Source organism: Dipodomys ordii, unplaced genomic scaffold (assembly GCF_000151885.1).
Source record: "Dipodomys ordii isolate 6190 unplaced genomic scaffold, Dord_2.0 Scaffold63, whole genome shotgun sequence".
Taxonomy (NCBI): Eukaryota; Metazoa; Chordata; class Mammalia; order Rodentia; family Heteromyidae; genus Dipodomys; species Dipodomys ordii.
In genome coordinates, this window is record NW_012267279.1 from 6008382 (window position 1) to 6032041 (window position 23660).

Here is a 23660-nt window from a genome sequence, read left to right on the forward strand (position 1 = left end):
ACTGTAGTCTCAGTGATCTTTGAGGTCTCTCCAGGTAGCGTCCTGTAAACATCTCCTAGAGCAGTGGTTCTCATGCTTTTGAAGTCATATACTCTTTTGAGAATTTAGTTAACAGTTAGGGACACTATCCGTGGAGCAAAAATAGGCAAGTCCATACATAAACACAAATATTATTAAAACAAGACCCCCTGCCCTTAAGCCCCTGGGCTTCACGTTAGGTCCTCTTGTCTTAATGGATTTCTAATAGATGAGAGCAGAGCCATTGCTCATTCTGAAGTTATATACATTGAAGAAGAAAAAAAGGCCTCTTTGGGACTTAATTTAGAACCATGACTAAGGTTTGCTGTATATCTAATGCAATGCATCGTTGATTTTATTCTGTCAGCCTTACTTTACAAGTGGCCCCAAGCAACTCACAGCTTCACAGATAGATGTATGTACATAATCATATGCACATATTTTATTTTTAAAATAATGATGTTGTTTGGTGTGACCACCTATAGTTACAGAGATCTGTTATTGTAACTAAGATCCTCTGGTAACAGAGTTTAGGAGAGTTCTTTCTGATTAGGGCTGTCTTACATATTTATTCTAGAAGAGTTCATGAGCTATTTCTGATACTTCGACTTTAATCATGCTTAATGAACTGAACTAAGCATAATTCTTGTTCTGTTTTTGTAACCTTGTGGATTTCTCCTAATGCTCAGTTTCATATGACTACACCATTCTTGAAATGCTAATACGCAAAATGCTAATTCAAGAAAGGACCACAAAAGTTAGATTTCATTTCAGAGAAGTGCATTCAGTATTCACAGGCCTTCCGGAAGAGCAAGGCTGTGAGAAGAATAATATTAGGTGGAAAATACTGGGCTTCTACCTTTGGCGAACACACAAATTTAAACATATAGGTTGCACACAAAATTTGGATAAACTGAGGTGGAATCCAACATTTCTTGCATGAATGCCTGTATAATGTGGCAATAGCTGTGAGAAAAGAAGAGCCCAGCATCTAAAACCCAACACAATGAAAATGCAATGAATCGGAATGCCTCACAGATCATAGTGGAATCAGAATTTCCAGCAAGGAAAATCTTTTCATGGTGAATTAAGTGGTGGATGAAGAAAAATGGTGATGAGAAAAGGTAGGCACAGATCACAAACACTGGGCTCAGGGCTCACTGCTGAAGATTTAAGAACCTTAGCTAAAGCTATGCAGAATAGAATGTGGAAAATTGAATTTACTAAACAATTAAGCATTGAATTAATCTACATCCTGCACAGTAGAAAAGTGGGGGAGGGTGCAGAGCAGGGCTGAATAAATCAGTGGAGCTCATTAAAAGATAGTGAATATATCAGGTCTGTCGTAGCATAAAGAAGGACAGTTTCCTGGAAAACATGGAATCATTCTTGGGTTCTAAGTCACCTTTTTTTTTTTTTTTTGATTCCTAGTCTTAATCAGATTAACACGCAGGCTTCTGATGAGGTTAGTCTGTTGCTCTGTATTTTAGCTTGTTATCACTAGCTTTTCTATTAATTACAAGTCAGATCACCAGTCAACAATAGTAGTGAGGGACAACATAAATAAAATAAGAGTGCCCAGGAGATGTCACTCGCAAGATCTCATGCATCCTGAAACTCCCACGGGTTCCTGCAGCCTCCCACATGCCTTGCCAGTCTTTTGTTCAATTACAGTTAATGCAATAGTTTGCCATTTTCTCCTTCTAATTATATTTTCAAGTGGGATTTGTAGCACATAGAAAAACATCCTTTTACATGTCGAGGCACCGGGGTTTTGTGCCTGGCATTGTCTGTCCCCTGGGTGCTGTACCATTCTTTCTGCAGAGCTCTGAATAAACAAGTCCCCCTTTTAGAGCTGCAGTTGTACAAACTGAAAATTTATGCATTAACTGTTTGCATTCTGAGCATGTGTTCCAGATTACGTCTTACAGCATTCTTCTGGTATGCTGCAGAATGCATGTTTGCAAAAAACACACAACAAACCACTTCTTTCACAGTTCACATATCTCTCAATCACAGAATCAGCAGATCAATTAGCGCTGTTTTTGGGAATAAGCTTACTGGGCAAATCAGACCTACAAGGGGTGTGTCCTTGTGTGACACTATTTCACTCTGGGTCTGGACTGAGCTTCTGGCCAACAGACTTAACGTAGGTGGAGGTGAACATCCTTTCCAGGAATAGTAAGTATCCCCCTTTGATTGGTAACGTGACAGGCTTTGTAAATGAGATCTTTACTTTATTCTCTCTCTGGGTATCTGAAACACATTTATTAAAATCTCTCCAGCCCTTTCTATTTTCCTAGGGGTGGGGAAAGTATGTACTTTTCAAGAGATGAGCAAAGAACACTTTAATTTTGCTAGGCAACCAAAGATGTTGGAAGGGTCAGTAAACTATTATTACACAGTCATGAACCCTGACTTTATATGCCTGAAATGATGCATACATATTTTATACACAAGATCATCGCACTTTCCCACTAATAATCTTCAAGACAAATATCACTTCTCAGCCAAGAGCCAGCTTTTTCTTCTGTATCATTCCTACTGTGCAATGCAGGATGACTAGTGACTCATGAGGCTGTTTCTGAAAGCTAGCACTATAAGCTAATTAAAGTCTTTTCTAGTGATAAAGAAAGATTTGGGAGAAGTATCACCATGATTGTTTTCCCTAAGAATTTAATTTACAGCCAATTTTTCCTATCTGAATGTTACTTTCAAATGTGCCCAGTGATAAGAGGCAACATCTGTTTTCCGTTCAGTAGTACAAGAAGACTCTGCATGGGGCTGAGTGTACACCATCCATGCGAATCTATTATTATTCTCATTTCTTTTTGTCCTTGTGCCTGGTCCATTTGCCATGTCCCATCAGAAAAACAGTTGACACATACTAGCTACTATGGGCCTTGGGCTAATTGTGAGATCTTAAAAGCTCTGCCATGTTTATCTTCTAAGATGAAGTAGGGCCTCCATAAGAATCTCTCAGTGTTAGAGACCACCACTCTTATATACCTCCGCAGTAACAGCCTGTGGAATTAAACAGCCTGGTATTAAAGAAATATAGTCGGCAACACGTGGAAGCTTTTCTCCTCCTTCTTTGCCTAGAATGTTTTCATTTTCCTTGGTAATAAAGCATGCGATCACTTATAAAAATAACTACTAGTGAATATTACGCTAGCTTGCAAGCAGAAATTTGCAAGGTTTTAAACTTTTATTTATTTATTTATTTTTGTGTCAGTACTGAAGCTTGAACTCAGGACCTGGGTGCTGTCTTTAAAGTGGTCTGCTCAAGACTAGTGCTCTACCAGTTAACCCACACGTAGCTCAAGCTCAAACCACAGCTCAAAAAAAAAAACAAAAGCAAAAAAAAAACAAACCATCTGGCTTTTTGGTGATTGATTGGAGTTGAGTCTCATGGGCTTTCCAGCCTGAGCTGACTTTGAACCAAGATTCTCAGATCTCAGCCTCCTGAGTAGCTAGGAGTACAGGTGTGAGCCATTAACATCCAGTTTAGCAAATTTGGAATTGGCTGGTTGCAGCCCTGAGTCAAGACCATGTTTGAAGGAGGATGGGAAAGATGGTATATTATCTATTGTAGCTCTGCATCACTTTGTCATCTGACAGATCATACCCATCAACTATTAACAACCAGTTCTTATTCAGGTTTTTGATTTGTGCCCCACAGCCCTCTTGGAACAGAGATCATGATGACACAGCGTCCACCCGTTCAGGAGGAACCCCTGGCCCTTCCAGTGGTGGCCACACATCGCACAGTGGGGATAACAGCAGTGAGCAAGGTAGGAGAGGTGTTTTTATTCTCTTTCGCTTCTTGTTTCATTTTCAAGAGTTGGAAAATCAGCAATGTCTAGTTAGTTTCTCTCTCTCTACATATAGTTTTTCCTGGAATGTAAATCCCATATAATTTGAGAATTTGTTCTTCTTGTTAATTCCCAAACCCTCTTTGCCTGGGCCATTCCAGTTACCTAACTGCCTGACATTTGGCCACCTCCAGGAAACAGGTGAATTGGTTGAGAATAAGTCTAAAAGAGTAGATTAGAAAGTTCAAATGTGTATCAACAGGATAGCACGAATGAATACCTTGCTGTACAAATAGAAAGTATTATTACTACCTGCCCCTAGAGGCCCTTGGAAAAACTTTAGTAGGATCCACGTAAATGCTGTGAACAGATATGGAAAGTGCATAGAAAGCATTTGGAAACCCTATGCTGGGCTTCCCTTTCAATAAGGTTGAGGCCAATTTTTTTGGTTTTATTATTGGACTCTCTTAAGGACTTAATTCTTTGCAAACCTAGAATAAATGTCATTAAGAAGACATGGGATTGAGCTGGGAAGGTGGCTCAGTGGTAGAGCACTTGCCTTGCATATCTGAGGCCCTGGGTTCGATTCCTCAGCACCACATAAGCAAAAAGAAAAAAGCCAGAAGTGGCACTGTGGCTCAAGGGATAGAGTGCTAGCCTTGAGCTGAAGAGCTGAGGGACAGCACCCAGGCCCAGAGTTCAGGCCCCAAGACCAGACCAAAAAAAAAAAAAAAAGACATGGAGACATTAACTTAATTTTGTCTGGTACTCTGAGTGCACATACCTGTGTGTGCCTGTTCATGGATTTGCATAGGAATTGAAGTTTAAACCTGAAGTTAGTCTTCAGGAAAAAGAAAAAAAAAGTAGTTGAGTATCCAAATAGCTTGTACTGCTTTGGATGATGTTTTGTGTTCATTTAATGCACTTAAAGTTACAAAAAGAATTCTTTATCTGAATATAAAAAGACCACTTTAATGAAGCTGCCTCTGAGCCCACAGTAGGTACATACTTCAGAAATTTGATTTTGTGATCTTATTTTGTTAGAGTGCTCTTAAGGCAACAAAGGAATCTTGTAGTCTAACTGACTTGGGCTATTTATACCACTTAGAACTATGAAGTCTACAATGAATTTAGCATGATTACTTTGAAAACAAGAGCAGGGAAGGTTTTCTTTCTTCTTCTTCTGCTTAAGGCACATGTATGTTCTTTGCCCTGGGAATAACTTCTGCAAACATAATTTTAAGCATTGGAGACATTTTATTGTTCAAAGAAAAGTTGCTGACTTCATTACAAGTCTAAGCCTAGTAAAAAGGGAGCCTGGAATGGTAAACGCGTCCAGAGCTGAGGCAGAAGCAGGTAACCTCTGACCCCTGACTTTTACTGGAGAATGATATGCAGCATAAATCCAAGGGGCCTTTTCTCTTTCAAGTGTGCATGTATGTGTTATGCCTTCACTGTTCACAGCACTGCAGCTAAGATGGTGTCAGCACTTTTGAAAGCCTGACTTACACTAGGAATTTTCAAAGAGTATAAGTGGAAGCTTAAATTATTTGCCCTGTAGCCCCAAATTGCTACACAGACATACAACCTAACGTTTTGTTTGTTTCTCTTGGGTTTGTTTGCATTTTAAACGAGTATCATCTAAGACTCAGCGGGTAGTTTAGTTGGGACATTAAGGCTTACCAGCTGCTGAAATGTACTTTGACTTAAGACTGTAATGCATAAGTTTTCTCCAACATAATATGGTAAGAAGATTTCCAAGGGGCACATGTTCCATGCTAATTCTTCCCTTCTGATAAGCCCTAACCAGGAATTAGAATCATATACACATAATTTTTCCTTTTTCTAAAGGTCTGTTTAATAATTAATTTGATTAAAACTGGGAGCTACATTACTAACTGGCAACTTAGAAGGTTCTTCTTTATGTTTCTCTGTCTCTCTGTCTCCCTTGGCTCTCTCTTGGTCTCTATCTTTGTCTCACTCTCTGCATCTATCTATCATCTATCTATCTATCTATCTATCTATCCATCCATCCATCTATCTATCTCTATCCACTTCTAGCTTTTTTTTCTGGGGGTAAATTGGAGATAAAAGTATCACAGACTGCCCAGGCCACTTTGAACCATGATCCTTCTGAGTAGCTAGGATTATAGGCATGAGTCATCAGGTGCCTGGCTTATATTTTATATTTAAAACCATCACTTAGTTTTTAATTATAAAAATATTTTTTCCACATAAATTCTATCAGTTGAACCATTTTAAAACAATTCTGGTGTCAGATAAAGAAAATAAGATATGGGTAAGATTTGTGATTTGTTGGAGTTCCAAGTGCCAGACCGACATTTCCAGTTTTCTGATTATATAGATAAGATTCTTCTCATCATACCCTCTTTCTCATTTCTCTACCAAAGAACTAAAGTCAATCACTTCCCTTGTGATCAAGCAGGAAGCTTTTGTCCTGCCATTTGTTCCTCCCCTCCACCAGGTCTATACCAGAGGTGGCAAGATCCACTTTTAGTCTGCTTTGCCCTTCCTGGGTGGGTTTTCTTTGGCAGTGAGATTTATTCATGCTAAATGTAGATGGTGCCTGAAAAGTGCGACTGTGTCAACATACACACCTCTCCATGTCAACCATGGCTCTTCTGAGCCTTTTTTTCTCATCCCTGGGACCTGTGGAGCTGGGTTTTTGTGCAGCCTTTGGATCAACTGTGCGCAGTGGCTTTCCTTGTCTGCTTTTCCTGGCAAGCAGTGATGGTGAAGCTGTGCCAGCATTTGGCCTGTCATACATGTCCTAAATAGTTATTTACACAGTTTGAGTCCATTTTAGCCAACTGGGTAAATAACAACCCTCTTCAAAAGATTTTTAAATCCATAAATATGTCTTTATACACTTCCAATAGACAGACATAACTCAATCTGTCAAGAACATATCCAAAGAGGTGTTTCTGCTGAAGACAGAGGGAAGCTTTCTCGACTGTATTATTTGTCCTGCATTTTTTCCCCTCATATCTTTCTAGTTGTTACCATTACTCTATGGTACCTGTGGTACCAAACATAAATAGTTAAAAAAGGAAGGAAGGAAGGAAGGAAGGAAGGAAGGGGAAGAAAGGAAGAAAGAGAAAGAAAGAAAGAAAGAAAATGAATGAAAGCAAAAAGAAAAGAGGAAAGAGAGAGAGGAAAAAAAGTCTCCTAGGTCCCTAGGTTTGGGCTTCCCTATTAAATAGTCTATCCTACTGTACATAAAAATATATAACAAGTTTATAATAGCAATCAAAATGGAATCTTAGTCTTTTTTACTTTTAAAGTAAATAAAATAAGTTATACAGGACCTTTTTGTGTGTGTCTGTGATGATATTGGGGCTTACACTCATGGCCTTTATACTCACTGTCTTTGAGAATTTTTGCTCAAAATGTGAGCTACCACTTCAGCCTCAGCTCAACTTTTAGGTTCACTTTTGTCCTGGAAGTAAGAATCTCAAGCCAGGCATTGGTGGCTCATGCCTATAATCCTAGCTACTCAGGAGGCTGAGAACCGAGGATCACAGTTCAAAGCCAGCCCAGGCAGGAAAGTCTGTGAGACTCTTATCTCCAATAGACTCTTATTTCCACTAGAAAACCGGAAGTGGCGCTGTGGCTCAAGTGGTAGAGTGCTTGCCTTGAGCTGAAGAGCGCAGGGACAGTACCCAAGCCCAGAGTTCAAGCCCCACGACTGACCAAAAAAAAAAAAAGAATCTCAAGGACTTTTCTGCCCAGACTGGCCCTGAACCCTAACTCTCAGATCTCAGCCTTCTGAGTGGCTAAGAATATAGGCATGAGCCACTGGCTCCTGGCTTATCCAGGAAAATTTTAATGTTCTGATAGATCTCAAAAGACAGTAATAGCTCCTAGTTAGCACTCTAGCAATTTAGAGGATTTTCAGATAGTTTTCCAAATTTGTTGCTATTGTGACCAATGAAATAGATTTAGGACACATTTTAAAATAAGCATAAAAAGTAAACATTAAACATGATCCTGGATATTCTTTAAAAATATACATAAAATAAATCCTAAAGACATTATTGCTCAGGAGTTACATCATATATCTGTGTTAATCACATTTTACATTGCTCTAACAAATATCTGAGAAAACAACTTCGAGGATGAAAGGTTCACATTTCATCCATTACTCCTCTTTCTTGCCCTGGGACTGTGTATGGTGAGGCCAAACATCATGACAGGAACATCTGTTGGAGGGAAGGCTCTTATCGTGGCAGACAGGAGGCAGAGAGAGAACAAGGGACAGAGACAAGATATCCCCTTCAAGGGCGCACTCTCAGTGACCCACTTCCTCTGACTGCGCCCATTTGTCTACAAGTCCCTTGAGCTATACATTTATGAGTGGATTAATTCATTGGTGCATTTGGAGGCTTCATGATCCAATAGCAGCTCAAAACCCATCGCTGGCATTCAGGCCTTTAATACATGAACTTTTCACAGGTGCTTCATATTCAAAGCATCACAATATCTTTATTCCAAATACAATTATTTATCATGACAACTCTTCTAAGGTCATCTGATTTCATTTTCTTTAATATCTATGAACCCTCAAAGGACACACACACACACACACACACACACACACACAGAGAGAGACAGAGAGAGGAAAGTACTAAGCTTTGAACTCATAACTTTATTTTTTCTAGGCAGATGCTCTATTTAATCACGGCTCTAAGACCTTTGCTTTGAGACAGGGTCTTGATTTTTTTGTGACTTAAAAAAAATTATTATGGGCTGGGAAGGTGGCTCAGTGGTAGAGAGCTTGCCTTGCATGCCTGAGGCCCTGGGTTTGATTCCTCAGCACCAAATAAGCAAAAAGAAAAAAGCCGGAAGTGGCGCTGTGACTCAAGTGGTAGAGCGCTAGCCTTGAGCTGAAGAGCTGAGGGACAGCACCCAGGACCAGAGTTCAGGCCCCAAGACTGGACCCTCCCAAAAAAATTATTATTATAAAGATGATGTACAGAGGGGTTACGACTACTTAAGTCAGGTAATGAGTACGCTCCTTTTTTTTTTATTGAGGTAGGAGTATTGACTTTTTTTGCCCTGACTTCCTGAACTGATATCCTCCTATTTCCATCTAGTTATATTCCTACAATAGCTGGGATATGACAGGCATGCATCATGCCCAACTTTTTCTGTTGAGATGGAGTATCAGAAACATTTTTGCCTGGGCTGGCATGCAATCATGATCTTACCAATCTTAGCATCCCTTCTAGCTGGGATGATAGGTGTATGCCACCACATCCAGCTATAGACATAAGATCTCAAAAACTTCTCAAAAACTTTTAAGCTGGTCTCAAAAGAAAAATCTCCCAACTTAACTTCCCAAGTAGGTAGGATTACAGGTGTAAACTATCAGTACCTGGCCAAGAGATGGATTCTTTAATAGTGAAACCACTTTAAATTGGCATTTAGAAGGAAGGATTTCATATCAGTGTTTGGTTGATTGGGCTGCTGGAGCTATGACACTGACTTTGGGCAACTAGTTTGCTCAAAGCATTTCCAAAGATACCAGACTGAATCCTTAATTACACCTCAGATTATTTGCTATTTTCTCATTTCGCAGGAGAAAAAATAGTCCAGAAATACTTGAGAGTCGCTGTTGCAGAGTCAATCCTGAGCCAGGAACAAGGGGATCACACAGTCATTCTAGCTACTCATGAGGCTGAGAACTGTAAATTGCCACTTGAAGTCATCCAGTGCAGGAAAGTCCTTGAAACTAATCTCCAATTAATCAGCAAAAAAAAAAAAAAAGCTGGAAATGTAGCTGTGGTTCAAATGCTATAGTCCTAGCTTTGAACAACAACAACAAAAAGTTCAAGGATAGTGCCCGGGCCCTGAGTTCAAGCTCTAGGACCAGTGCACTTGCACAGACACAGACAGACAGACAGACAGACAGAAAGACAGAAAGACACACACACACACACACACACACAGAGGTGTTCTCAAGATTCCTATACAGTGTTTGGTAAAATGAAGTACACACTGGCATATAAATGTGCCATTCACATAACTTTTTTGTCCTTTTTATTGTAGTTGTCCTATTGATAGTTGAGGCCTATTTCAGGAAATGTGTGTGGGAGAGAGACAGAGAGAGGGGGGAATATGCAGAGTATCAGGCCTACCCATACCTCTTCCCATCAGCCCTCCCCTGAGGGGTTGCTACAGTGATTGTCTCACAAGCAGCCTGGTTATTACTGACCACATTTTGAGTTTGGATACATCTCCTTTTTTATTCCAAAATCAAGAGAGCTTACTCAGTGATAGTAATAAAGCAATGAAGTAGGATTTTAAGGGCTAACAGGGTAGATATTTTTTGCCCCCACAGTTTGTGATCTAAGTCATGGGGGAATCAGAGAAACTAGAAAATAGAGCCCAGGGCCATATATTAGTTGCTGGTTTAATTAAGACTTGAACTTGAAATTGTCAGTCTGACTCCAGAACTAAAGTACTTGACTATTATATCCTAAATGATATACTAATCCTTTAAAAAAGTTGATGCCAGTATTGGGGCTTGAACTCAGGACCTTGGTGCTATCGCCTTAACTCTTTTGCTGAAGGCCACAAATCCACTTCTGATACTGGGATCTCAGTCTCTTGAGTAGCTAGGATTTTAAGTGTGAGCTGCTAGTGCATATATATATATATAGTGTGACCTTCCCCCTTTTCTATTCATATTACCATATATATATATAAATCGAAAAATAACCATTTTTTTTGTCTATTTGTCAGACATTTTTGTTACCAATTCACCACCTCTTCCCTGTTGTCTGTTGACCCTGATGCTGGGCTCTCAAAGTAACATAGCCGACTCAGGTGGAGTCAGCTGAGATTCAGGAGGAATTCTCTACTGGGGAATGAGGACCTAGTGCGGTGTGCTAAGTAGAATGATGATTGAGCTATTTACAAAGGGAATGTGATGATTGGTATGATTAATTTGCATTATATACTAAGAGCCTATGTAATTTCATTCATTCAGGAAGTTATTGAACTGAGAATAAAAGCACAGAAAACAAGTGAGGATATTTCTCTGGGAGACCATTTCCCACTTAAAGCTCCTCTTATTTTCCTTTTTTTGTGAGGATAAAGAAAAAGTATTATTTTCATATTGAAACTTGATGTGCAACATTTCAACGCAAAAGGACTTTAAGGGTTGCTGGAATCTCTAAAATCCACTTATAAACTTCGCCTTTTGGCAATAGGTCTCAGATCCACAATAGAATAATAAAATAATAATAATAACCAAAGTAAGAAAGAAAAGAAAATGAATAGAAAAGAAAAATAGCAAAACTTGCATGTTCCTTTAAAGAGGAAGAGCCTAGCAGCACTGCTATTTCTGTCTAATAATGTGTCAATAGCTGCACGGCTTTCCACCTACCCACCCACCTACCCATCAGCTTTTGTATGAGTTCAGGCAACCCAAAGGGAGAAGGCAGTTCCATGTATTATGGAGGAGACTCTCAGAGGCGATTGTTCCAGACTTGGGAGGCCAGCATGCAGAGCTGCCTGGGAGGGGATGGAGAAGGGCCACACTGTGTTCCAGATGACCGAGCAACGATTCATATATCAGCTTGCCTTTTTACATGAAGAAGCGAAGTAATAACAGCCCCAAACCCAGGCATTTCAAACAGTCAGCTGTCTGATGAATAATGGGATAGGTGGGCAGGAGCTCTCTGATTGGATGTCTTAATGAGCAGATTTCGCAGAGAGTTTGGGCTGCAGTTCCCCTTGACCTCTGCCCTTTATTGACCAAACTGACACTTCATTTTTCACATACTTCCAATTATGCCTGGGCTTAAGTGTTGCCCTCCCTTCCTTTATTTCTTTCCTATGGACAACTTGAGAGTGGTTGAGGCCACAGAAGAGATTTTAATTTGAAAAACTATCCTAGCACCTCAGGTCAGGTTTAGGATGTAATCTGAAACCGCTGTCTGCAGTTTTTCAGAATAAAACAACATTGATATAGCTTGTTTAGAAAGTTATCTTTTGGAAAAAAAATCCAAGTTTTTAAAGAAAATATAATGACTTTGAATGTTTACAATGAAGAAAAGTGTTTTTATGTGTTTCATTTTCATTCTTTCTTTTTTTTATTGTGGTTTATTTGTTGTGAAGAGGGACTTGATTGTACCATATTTGCTCACTCTTGCTTGTTAAGCTTTGCATCTCTCCTGGGACGTGCTGGTACTAGGGCTTGACCTCAGCCTGAGCACACTGTTTCTTAGCTTTTCACTCAAGGCTAGTGCTCTACCACTTGAGCCACAGTTCTACTTCCAGCTTTTTGTTGGTTAGCTGGAGATAAGAATCTCACAAACTTTTCTGCCCTGGTTAGCTTTGAAATTGATCCTCAGATCTCATTAGATAAGATTATAGGTATGAGCTTCCTGAACCCAGCTTTTTCTGAGATTTATTGTATTCTAGTGGTACTTGAATTTTTTTTGGGGGGGGGGGTCGGTTGTGGGGCCTGAACTCCAGGCCTGAGCACTGTCTCTCAGCTAGTCAGCTCAAGGTGAGTGAGTGCTCTACTACTTGAACCACAATGCCACTTCTGGCTTTTTCTGCTTATGTGGTGCTGAGGAATCGAACCCAGGGCCTCTTGCATGAAAGGCAAGCACTCTACCACTGAGCCACCTTCCCAGCCCACTCTAATAAATTTTGTCTGATCAATAAATACCTCTGAGAAGAGGGAAAAGTAAAATGTAATGGTGATCACAGGTCCCAGCCTTTAGACCATTGCTGCCCTAGATGTTTTTTGTTTAATGTTGTATTGCAAATTAAAGTATGGCTTTTGCATGTGGTGACAGGCAAGATTAGGAAAGTGATTTCCTGGTGGGAAAAGTCAAGTGTGAAACAGAAAGAGAAGTTATTATATTGCACAGATCCCCATCATCAAAAGGAAAATATTAAAAGTTATCAAACATGCTGAATTAGAAGCTTAGATAGTTTTTTTTTAGAACCACTTGTAGCACGCTCACCTTGCATCTATTGACTCGTCAAATAACCAGTAACATTTTTCTGATTCTCCATGTGCTTGACTTTTAGCACCATGAAAGCAGGTCATCTTAAAGAAAAACCACTTCATCATTTAAAAATACTAACTGTAAATTTCAAGACATGAACTTGGCCATAAACATTTTCATTGAAAGAGCATCTTCTCCCTATTAGAGAATATCAGTAGTAATCTTGAGGTCATTGTTTTTCATCTTCAACAATCATTTATTTACAGCAAATTATTTACAGCAAAACAGTCCCTTCTAACACACACAGACGTATCTAAAAAGTGGATGAAGTGTTACCTACTTTATTATGTAGCCCTCAGGCATATCTGTGGCATATTTTTACTATAATATGGTAATAAAAAGAATATGTAAAAGACAGACTAAGGTTCTGTCTTTGTAAGGTGACCTCTGTTACCAAGTAACTGCTTTACTTATGAGCTTATTAAAAACTCAAAAAAAATGAGCTTTTCATACTTCACGGGCATTGATGTGAAAATGAGCTGTCCTGTGAGTAGTTTTCTTGATCGTTTTTAGAACAATTGATTAGCCAAAGAGCTCCTGTCATTAGTTGACATTGACTGATAGCAATTTGTCACAAGCTCTGAAGGTCAGCTAGACAGTTGAAGTTTCAGCTTGTCTTTGATTGACCTTTACTGAATTCCATGCTCATGTGACTGGGTTTGAGTAGGCCTGACCCTCAATTGGAAGAGATAGGACATGAGTCAGCAGCATCATTCCTTACACTTTCTGTTGATTGCTCATTTTTATTCATGTGTGAACTTGTGGTGTGGTGTGGATTTCTTCTCAATTTTTATACTTTCGTTTTTGAAATTAAAAAGGTGTGGTGTTGAAGTGTGGCCTTAAAGCCACACATTTGGTCTGCATTTAACAAGGGACTTGGTATGTGATGTCATAGATTTGTTACTGACACTGGCTTTTGTCACCTGTATAGGTACTGGGGTTTTGTTGCAAGTGATGGATTGTAATTACATTGCTGCTGTTGCTTTTAAGGAATACTGACTCGGGTATGAGTTGTAGAAATTTAAAATTATACACTAACTCTTGGCTTTTCTGGAAGTAATTACTTTCCCAAGAATTATTTTTTAATAAATGAAAGTAGAGTGGTAAAGCATAATGAATAATGATGTTATATCAATTTGTCTTTTAGCTCTGTAGCCAGAAGCATGAAAACCTTAAGAACTTAACTACTTTTCAGCTTCACTCTGTCTACTGTTAATAAGAGACTCTCCTTCTGATTAGTAAAACAGGAGCGTTTCCGAGAGAATGGAACATATTTTCTGTTGTAGTGCACCCTGAAGTTGATAATAATAGTCAGTTGTTTTTGTCCCAAACTGTAAGGTATTTCTCCCAAATGTAATGCATACAAAAGAATATATTCCATACTCAGATTAATAACATCATTTTATTGATTTAACTTATTTCTTGTATGAGACCTTTTTTTTTCTCTTCTTCCTTTCTACCTTCCCTTCTGCCTTTGCTTCTGTGTCTGATTTTAAACTAGAAGCAGCAACTTGCTTTTCAGGTTGGCTCTCTTAGGCATTCCAGGGCCACCACACACAGCCTGGCACAGCCTAAACGTGTGTTTTCATTTCTACCCAAGAAAATACATGAGGGGAGAATCCATTGTCCCAGGTGGTGGATTTTTCACACGGTGTCATTCTTGGCAGCACAGAAGTGAGGAAGTTAATTTTAGAGAAACATTCATTTAACATAGCCCAAGGAGATTAAAAAAAGAGTTTAGAGTTATAATCACTTCTGCAGATGAGCCAAACCATTATCAGGAGTTGTCTTTAAGGGCAGGGGGCAGAGGGGGAGGAATGTAAATTTATACATTCTAGTCAACTCATCAAAATGGATTAAGTACTACCTAGGTGTCAGGTGCTCAGCATGAGGTTATAAAAATGAGTAGGCGCTTGTATTTATCCTTAAGGAAGTTTGTGGGGTGCTACTCAGAACATCAAGCAAATGTGCGCTAAATGTTCACTGCAGATTCCTAGGGATCTGTAAGTGTATTTACTTCCCAACTTGCCAATGCCCCAGCCATTAAGAGCTTTGTGATCAAGGCTCCTGGCTGTAACCTAAGATGTGGCATCTAGGACCCTGCTTTCTGAACCTTGAGGTCATCATTATAGGTCACCATTAATCATGTGTCTGCCAATGCATAGTTCTTCAGAGAATATTGGCATCTTGTGGGAGAGGGAACATCTTTGACAGTCTAGGAAAGGCAATTGATATTTTGTTGGAATGATATTTTTATTGATGTATCCAAAATATGTAGGGCTTTATGGTAAACTATATTGAATCTTATTATCAAAATATTTTTAAACAGTGAGTTATAATATAATAATGTAAGTGCTTGGTTAAATATGCATTAAGTAACAAGGTCTACAAGAAACTCCATTTTCTTCTGCATTTTTGAAGTAGTAATGAATGTAACTCATGTGTTGCAGTATTTGTAGCCACCCTATTGTGCTATTATAAGCATTATTTCATTTATGGTCCTGCGAATAGTGAGTTGTTACTTGCCTCCATCTATACTTTATTGGAGGTTAGTAAAATGTAATTGCTTGATATTTTCCTCCTTCTAGGTAGATTGAGCCTTTCAATTCTAACCATAGTCACTCCACCCCACTCTCAGTGGTAGACAGAGACTCTATATAGCCATGTGAAGGATTTCTAAACTCAAGTTAAGTATTGGCTTCCAGATTTATTTCATGAAAACCCCAGACTAAGAAACATGTCTTTTCTTTTTTTTTAATTTAATTTTTTTTTTTTGTGAACATACTGTACAGAGGGGTTACAATTACATGGGCAGGATAATGCGTACATTTCTTTTTTTTTTTTGGGTCCAGTTGTGGGGCTTGAACTCTGGGCCTTGGCGCTGTCCCTCAGCTCTTCAGCTCAAGACTAGCGCTCTACCACTTGAGCCACAGTGACACTTCCGGCTTTTTTCTTTTTGTTTATATGGTGCTGAGGAATTGAACCCAGGGCCTCTGGCATGTACACTGAGCCACCTTCCCAGCCCCAATGCGTACATTTCTTATCAAGCATTGCAGCCTCCTCCTTTGTTTACCCTTCACATCCCTTCCCAGCCTCCACCCCCCACCCAATCCTCCCCCCCCCACCAACATTGTAAAGCTCGTTTTTGACATGACAACTTGTACTTCTCATGGTTGCCACAGGTCCACATGTCTTTTCTATGTTGTTCCAGTATCCTGCTCTTCACCATAAGTTGAAATGAGCTATGTTTTGAGCATCCTATCTAAGAGACTTCTGGGAAGGGACGAGGTATTTTTCATCTTTGAATATCCTATGACTATCTTACTTACAGGCACAGACCGAAAACCCATCCTGCATTCGAATTGTGACTACACTGTCTTCCCACAGGGCTGATTTCTTCTGGATGCCAAAGAATTAATCTCACATGGAAATCTATCAGAGTATAAAAGGCACCAAGTTCTCACCTGTTTCAAAGATACAAAGATTTTTTTTTTCAAGAGCTATCAAGGAAAGATTCAGGGGGAGCTATTTTAAAAGTTATTGATAGATGAATTTGGATGCATTTTAAATCACATCACCTACACAATTCCCTATTCTCCCTACTCCTATCTTTGCATGTGATGGATCTTTTGACAGATCATAGGATCGTGGTTGAGGATGAATTCTAAGACAGGTCCTGGAACAGGAGTAACTATGCTACCTGGGGAGGGTGTTTTGTGACCTATGCCCTTCCCAGTAGCATTTGATTTTATCCCCTGAGATGGGATATTTAATTCTGTCCCTGAATTTATCTTCCTCCTCCATTAATGCTGACACTAATTAAGGATAGAGGTTTTGGCTGTTGGCCTAGCAAAAGATAACTCAAATAATACATTTATGTCAAGCATTTTCCCTTAGAAGATATAGGAATTTTCTACTTCTTATATTGATTAATCCCTGAAGTTTAGTTGGTGAAATTGGGTTTTACTCAAGTGTCTGGCTTTGTGGATTCATGTAGTCTTATAGACTTAACCTAGATGCATTCAAGCTGATTAGGGCAATTAACTTTGGTTTTTATTTTTTAACCAATATTGTTTATCAGTGTCACCCCAAGACATTGCTAATTTTATTTCTTAACAAATAGTGAGTTAAAGCTCCCTTTTATTGATTTTTATAAAAAGAAAAGAGAGAACATGATACTACATAGCAAATTTTAGTCAAAATTATATGTGGATAATTATATATGTATATATACATGCACACACATACATGCATATACATATATTAAAGTGGGGTTTGAATTTCAGTCTTGTGCTTTCTAGACTGAACCATCACTTGAGCCACACACATCTAGCCCTGCTTTTTGCTAATTATTTTGAAGATGATGTCTAATGAGCTTTTCTGTCTGGTCTGACCTTCCTCAGTCTCCTGAGTGGCTTGGATTACAGGTGTGAGCCTGTACCTGGCACGCAAAACTCACACATTTCAAAGAAAGAATAAATGAAAGAGTGAATACAGAAAGTATTTAATTGGTTCATGAACTTGGTGCTAGTTTAAGCCCCTGGTCAATGCTTACAGAGTCCAATTTCATTTGAATCTTTCTTCGACTATCCTTATGAAAATGTATTTGTGACATTGAGACAAGTAATGCCTTGTCATCTTCTTTTATTTTATTTTTTATTTTTTGGTCAGTTGTGGGGCTTGAACTCTAGGCCTGGGTGCTGTCCCTCAGTTCTTCAGCTCAAGGATAGCACTCTACCACTTGAGTCACCGCGTCACTTCCGGTTTCCTAGTGGTTTATTGGAGATAAGAGTCTTATGGACGTTCCTGCTCGGGCTGGCTTGGAACCTCCATCTCAGATCTCAGCCTCTGAGTAGCTAGGATTACAGGTGTGAGCCACCTGGGCCCAGCTTCTTTTATTCTTTGATATCTTGGGATACAAGCATATGCAGAAGATACTTGACTTATAATGGATTATGTCCTTATAAACTCACTGTAAATGGAAAATATCTAAACTAGAAAATGCATTGAATCAAACTAAATACATTGAATTACATAACGTCCCAAGCAGCATGGCTTAGTAACATAGCACATGATAGAGTATCCATGATTCGTCCTATGGTGTCATGACTGATAGGGGAATGTAGTTTACTGTCCAGTATTGCAAGTCTCCTTCATACTGCTAGTGTAGGGAAAAGATCAGAATTAGAAACAATGGTTTCTGCCAGGCACTGGTGGCTCTTGCCTGTAATCCTAGCTGCTCAAGAGACTGAGATATGTGGATCATGGTTCAAAGGCAGTCTGGGCAGGAAAGTCTGTGAGACTCTTACCTTCAATTAACCACCAGAAAACTGGAAATGATGCTATGGCTCGACATGGTAGAGTGCTAGCCTTGAGCAAAAGAGCTCAGGGATAATGCCCAGGCCCAGAGTTCAAGCCCTGTGACAGACAAAGAAGAAAAAAAAGATAATAAGAAATCATGGTTTCTAAGTGAATGTGTGTTGTTTATTCCCATTGAAGAGTTGAAAAATCACAAAATGAATAACTATAAGTTGGGACTATCTGTATTTAAACTGAAAAAGCATGTATATTTTCTGTTTCCTAAGATTTAAGGAATAAAAGTAACCAAGTATCTATGACCTACTGAGCTTCCTAACAGCCAAAACAAAGAATGAAATAGATTAGTTTTCAAGCATTTATGGAAGTTACTCAGAGGAAGCATTTTGCCTAGAATTAAGATCTAAAGGAGAGTCTCCTATCTTCTCATAGGGAATCCAGTGAGATGGTAGACATGGATATTCTTTTTACAAACTTATTGTTAGATAGAGATGATACAGGAGGTATTGTTTTATGTCAGGTAATAAGTACATTTCTTTTTCAACTCCATCATCCTTCCTTTGCTCTCTCTCAGTTTTTGCCTCCTTCCCTGTCCACAAGTTGTACAGTTCATTTTCAACATAGTACCTAGTGACTGCAACTGCTGCATTTGTTCACCCTTTGTCCCTCTATTTCTGTGCTCTCCTTACCTTCCAAAAGACCAACAAACAAACAAGAGAGATAGAAAAAAATACCTTGTTTCATTTCCTAGAATTTATTTCAATTAGTATTATTTTATATGATCAGAGGCATAGAGGCATGGAGCCTTTGTGTTGACATGGACAGTCTTAATATTTGGTTGACTCCCTTTAACTCTCAGCTCAATGCACAGCACGACAGATGCAGTAACAACGGACACGCATTTGATTACTTGACTCAGCTAAATGTGTGGAGCAGTATTTGTCTAATTCTTACTTGTAATTCCTTGGTAACTAAGCCAGTCTCAATTTGCATGGTTGAAAGAGATGACAGCCTGCTTTAATATAACCCAAGGAACTGATTATTGTGTTGTGTCAGGTGGCTTTTCTCCATTTGTTTATCTCCTTTCTGACCACTTTTATGGTGGGTCAGATGGACTCTTTAGTCCATCAGTTTGGGGCCAGGGATAGGGGCAAGAATGCTCTTAACATTCTGGTTATTGCTTGTAGAAACTGGGTTAATGAAGCCAGAAAGATTCAGATAAATGATGGCTACAAGGAGGATGCTGAGGAGCTGAGTTGGGATACACAATTGAGATGATTCAGGGACAATCATCTTTAAAAAGCTTTGTTCTGAGGGAATATGATTTCACTATGACTTCAGCCTGGTAAATTGGAGGAGGCTGGCTATTGTGAATATTTACATTACCACATTCCAGTCATGAATAGCATTCCCTTTGGCTGGTGGTACGGCTCAAGTGGTAGAGAGCCTGAAACAAAGTGCAAAGCCCAGCTTCAACTTCAGAATGACCAGAAAAATTAAGGAATAAACAAATAGATAAACATTTCCTTATGTGAAAATATAAAATAAGTGCAGGACAAGCAAAAGATATTGTTTAATATTGTGGAAGCTTATGAGAAAATATTTCTGAAAATAGAAGAAAAGCAGAAACAATTTCATTCATTACTTTCTCCCTCTGGTACTGGGCCTCACATTTGCAAAGCAAGTACTCAACCACTTGTTCCACACCCCCCACTAATTAAATAACCTAAAAGAGTGCTAATGGACCATTTATTGCACCCAGTCCTGTGTTAGATGTGAGAAACAAGATTGGAACAGGTTAAATAAAAGAAACTGACGGTCCAGCAGAAGAGCAAACAATTAACATATGGTAGGATAAATCCAGTGAATGAATAACTCAGTGCAATTTGGAAGTGAAAAAAATATTCCAAAGCAAAACAAAAATAACAACACAACAACAAAAATCCAACAAAGATAGACAACTGCCTGGCATTGGTATGGACTTGCTATGCTTATCCCATGACACATTTTTGTGGTTGTTGTTGGTCGTGGGGCTTGAACTCTGGGCCTGGGCATAGGCTATCCCTGAGCTCTCCAGCTCAAGGCTAGTGCTCTACCACTTAAGCCACAGCTCCACTTCCTGTTTTCTGGTGGTTAATTAGAGATAAGAGTTTCATGGACTTTCCTGCTCAGGTTGGCTTTGAACCAGGATCCTTAGATCTCAGCCTCTTGAGTAGCTAGAATAACAGGCTTGAGCCACTGGCACCTGGCCCCATGACAGGCATTTAATCACAGCACCTTTATTCATGGAGAATGAAAATATCTTAGATGTTGGTCCTTGTCTACCTGGAGTTGCTGTCATCATCTTAGTTACTAGCTCATTCCCCTAGTAACGGTTATCCATAGAAGAAATAAGGTAGATTTTTTGAACTTATTATTACTTTCTTAGTTTGTAGCTATTATTACTTTATTGTTTAGTTTTTATAATCATTTTATTATGTTTACTGACCAATCATTTAGCTTTTGGCAAGGAAATTTGGGACTAATGGACAAGAGAGACATGGGAAGCAGAGACATTCGTTTCTGTGAAGCTATGAAGGAGAGCATGGCATGGTGGATGCTTTCTGTGTGCTTTCCAGGGGGTAAGAAAGGAGGTGACTCAGGTGAGGGTTGAGGGGTGACATGGGCCAGATTGTGCAGGGTCCTGTATGGAACTGGAAGGCATTTTGGAGTTTGTTTAGGAGGCAGCTGAATATGTTAGCAGAGTTACAGCAAGGTCAGATCTGTGTGAAGGAAGAATCGTTCATGGGGAAGCCTGGAGTCAGCCTTGCAGTTATGTGGTTATGTTGAAGAGCTAAACTAAAGCAGAGGGAAGAGTCTGGAGAGGGCAAGAACTGGACCCAACTGGGAGACTGTGTGGACCGCAGGGTGTGGTGGGATGGCAGAAGGGTCTAGAATAATGTCAGGGTTTCTGGCTGTGAGGACTATGAGTGCCATCTGGCATTGTTTTCTTCTTAAGTATAGCCTCTGTTCTCTAGATAGGGAGAAAATGCAGCCCATCGTCAATGACTGTGGCTTTCCCGCCACCCTCTGGCTAGGCGAAAAGTGATATTTTTCCCACCCCTTCCTGAGGGTCACTCACAAGCGACCTGCTGCCCTTTTGAACTGTTTTCTCTCAGAGAAGGCTCTGGGCTCTGTGGGGACTAGGGGTGGGCTGGGAAGGAAGAGACTAGCCAAGCTATCATGGGAATTCAGTGACTCATTTCATCAGTTTACTGCTCTGAAAATGAGGTGACTTCCCTCTTTGCTTGACAACTGATTGATGAACATTTCCTGAGTGTTGCGGAGTAGATGTTTTGCTTCACAGGCCTTCATGTTTATGGGCTCCCACTGGACGCTTATCCTGGTGAGTGACAGCCTTTTCCACTTCCCGCCTGCTAAGTTTTCTTTTTATGTAGAATCTTTAAATTACCTGCCCATGACTTAATAGATTCCAGGATTAGAAATCAGTATAGAAACTTTGGCCTGCTGATACAACTCTGGTTACATTGACTTTTTGCCAGAATGTTGAAAAATGAAACATAGTTTCTGATGTTGTAACCATTTATTTGACAAAAGATGCTATCACCTGGCTTTTAGTATGTCCTATTTTGAAAGTTATCTTTAAAGATAGTATCCTTCATTTGATACTCTCTAGAATCTTTGAGGGGGGTTTATTTAGTGTTTATTCCCAGGACAGAGATTTGTTCCTTTTAAAACATGCCCTTCACTTTGTGTCCAGATGTCTCAGAAGGAAAGGAGTAAGCTTTGGAAAACATTGTTCCATTCAATGATAAAATGTTAAGGAAAGCTACCCAGCAAGGGGGGAAAACATTTCTTTTAGGCTGATAGATATTTTTAGGCTCATTTTTTTTTCATAATTGAAGTAGAGGCTATAGGCTTGCATTCTGTAGATACTAGCCATAGCCCTTAGATTTAATTTCCATTTTCAGATGGAGGCAGAAGGTTTAATGTGTTTTACTTTGCAGCTGGAACAGATTCTATTTTTAATCTGTAAGTAAAATATGGCACAGAGCCCTGTGCTGCCTGGATCCAACTGCATAACTCCTGTTGCTATCAGTGAGCTTCATGCTGGACTGGAAAGAGCCATGTGGTCTCCTCTCAACCCTACTCCCCAAATACTAATCTGACTCTTTAAAATCAAACATGCTGCACATATTCTAGCACTTTTCAAGTTTAAATGAAGTATTTTCTAGTGTAGTAACCCTGCAACAATTCCAAATATACACGTACACACATAACCGTTGAATTGGTTTTCAGGCAGAGAGAGGGGTGGAGGGGGCAACTGGGCTCAGGAACTTGGCTGCCATAGTAAAGGAGGTGGCTGTATTAAGCAACACAGAGTTGCCTTGAAACAGAAAAAGATAAGAAGGAGGGAGAGACTTTCTTTGGCTGGTACTGTGCTCATCAGGATACAAGTTATTGTAGGTGAGTAATTCTAGCAAGAAGCCTTTCCTAGCCATACCTGCCCTGTCCCCCCCCTTTTAATCCAGTGGTGGGAATGGTATATGATTCTATTCATTTGTAATTGACTGATGTTTGCATCTATAAATTCACTCAAATCATAATTGTTGCAGCAGGATTGTTTGATTACCTGGCAATGGCCTTGTGTGGAGATAGCTTTTGGATCACCTGTTTCTTGGGAATATTTGACAGACCTCATGTTTATTACCCAATTGGATGTCAGTAGCAATTGCAGCTAAAGATAAACAAAAATGCAGGCACTTGTTAACCTTGACTTTTTTCCACAAGAGATTGGACTTGATGGCTCTATTGCTGTTGAGCTGATAAGGGTTATAAACAGTAGTTTAAGGAAAATGTTTTATTCCCAGAGGAAAATATCCTATTTGCTGTGGAAGATGGTCATAAACACATATACCTTTGGCCAGATTTTCTTAATTCATCTTCATTTGGCCTGTGGGAAAAGGATATGGGAAAGAAGCTTTCTATGGTTTTAATGTCCATTTGCATAAATGATCACAATTTGTGAATGATGTAGTCAATTGATTGAATAGGATTTTAGAAGACATCAGTGATGTTTCTATGAATTATGATACTTAGTTAATACAATTCCTTTTGAAAGTATCATGTTATTGTATTTCAGAGATGAAGATGTTGCTAAAAATGCAATAGACTTATGGTCCTTTTTCTGGTTTTAATTAAAACATAAAAAGGTATAATTGGTTAGTATGATCTTACTAGGAGTAAAGAGACAACATTGACCCTGCAAATATTTACATAGGACACTCTAGGAATGAAGAGGGGTGTGTGATACTATTCTCGGGGTACCATATGTTAAGTTCCAGATTTGAATCAGGAACATTAAGCAATTAAGGGTTGCTATTTATTAATATTAAGCCTCAATGATTATCCCTATTTGCTATTAAAATCCCCCTGCATTTTCCTATAGAGGAGAGGT

At 39.3% G+C, this 23660-nt stretch overlaps 1 protein-coding gene across 4 annotated transcripts in view; it reads left to right on the forward strand.

Moving 5' to 3' along the window:
* Meis1 (Meis homeobox 1) overlaps positions 1–23660 on the forward strand; it is a 146152-nt gene that overhangs the window by 27774 nt on the left and 94718 nt on the right. For all 4 annotated transcript variants that reach the window (XM_013022570.1, XM_013022568.1, XM_013022567.1 and 1 more), the window contains one exon: positions 3701–3812. In XM_013022570.1, the coding sequence (XP_012878024.1) occupies positions 3701–3812 (112 nt within the window). The remainder of the gene's footprint in view (positions 1–3700; positions 3813–23660) is intronic.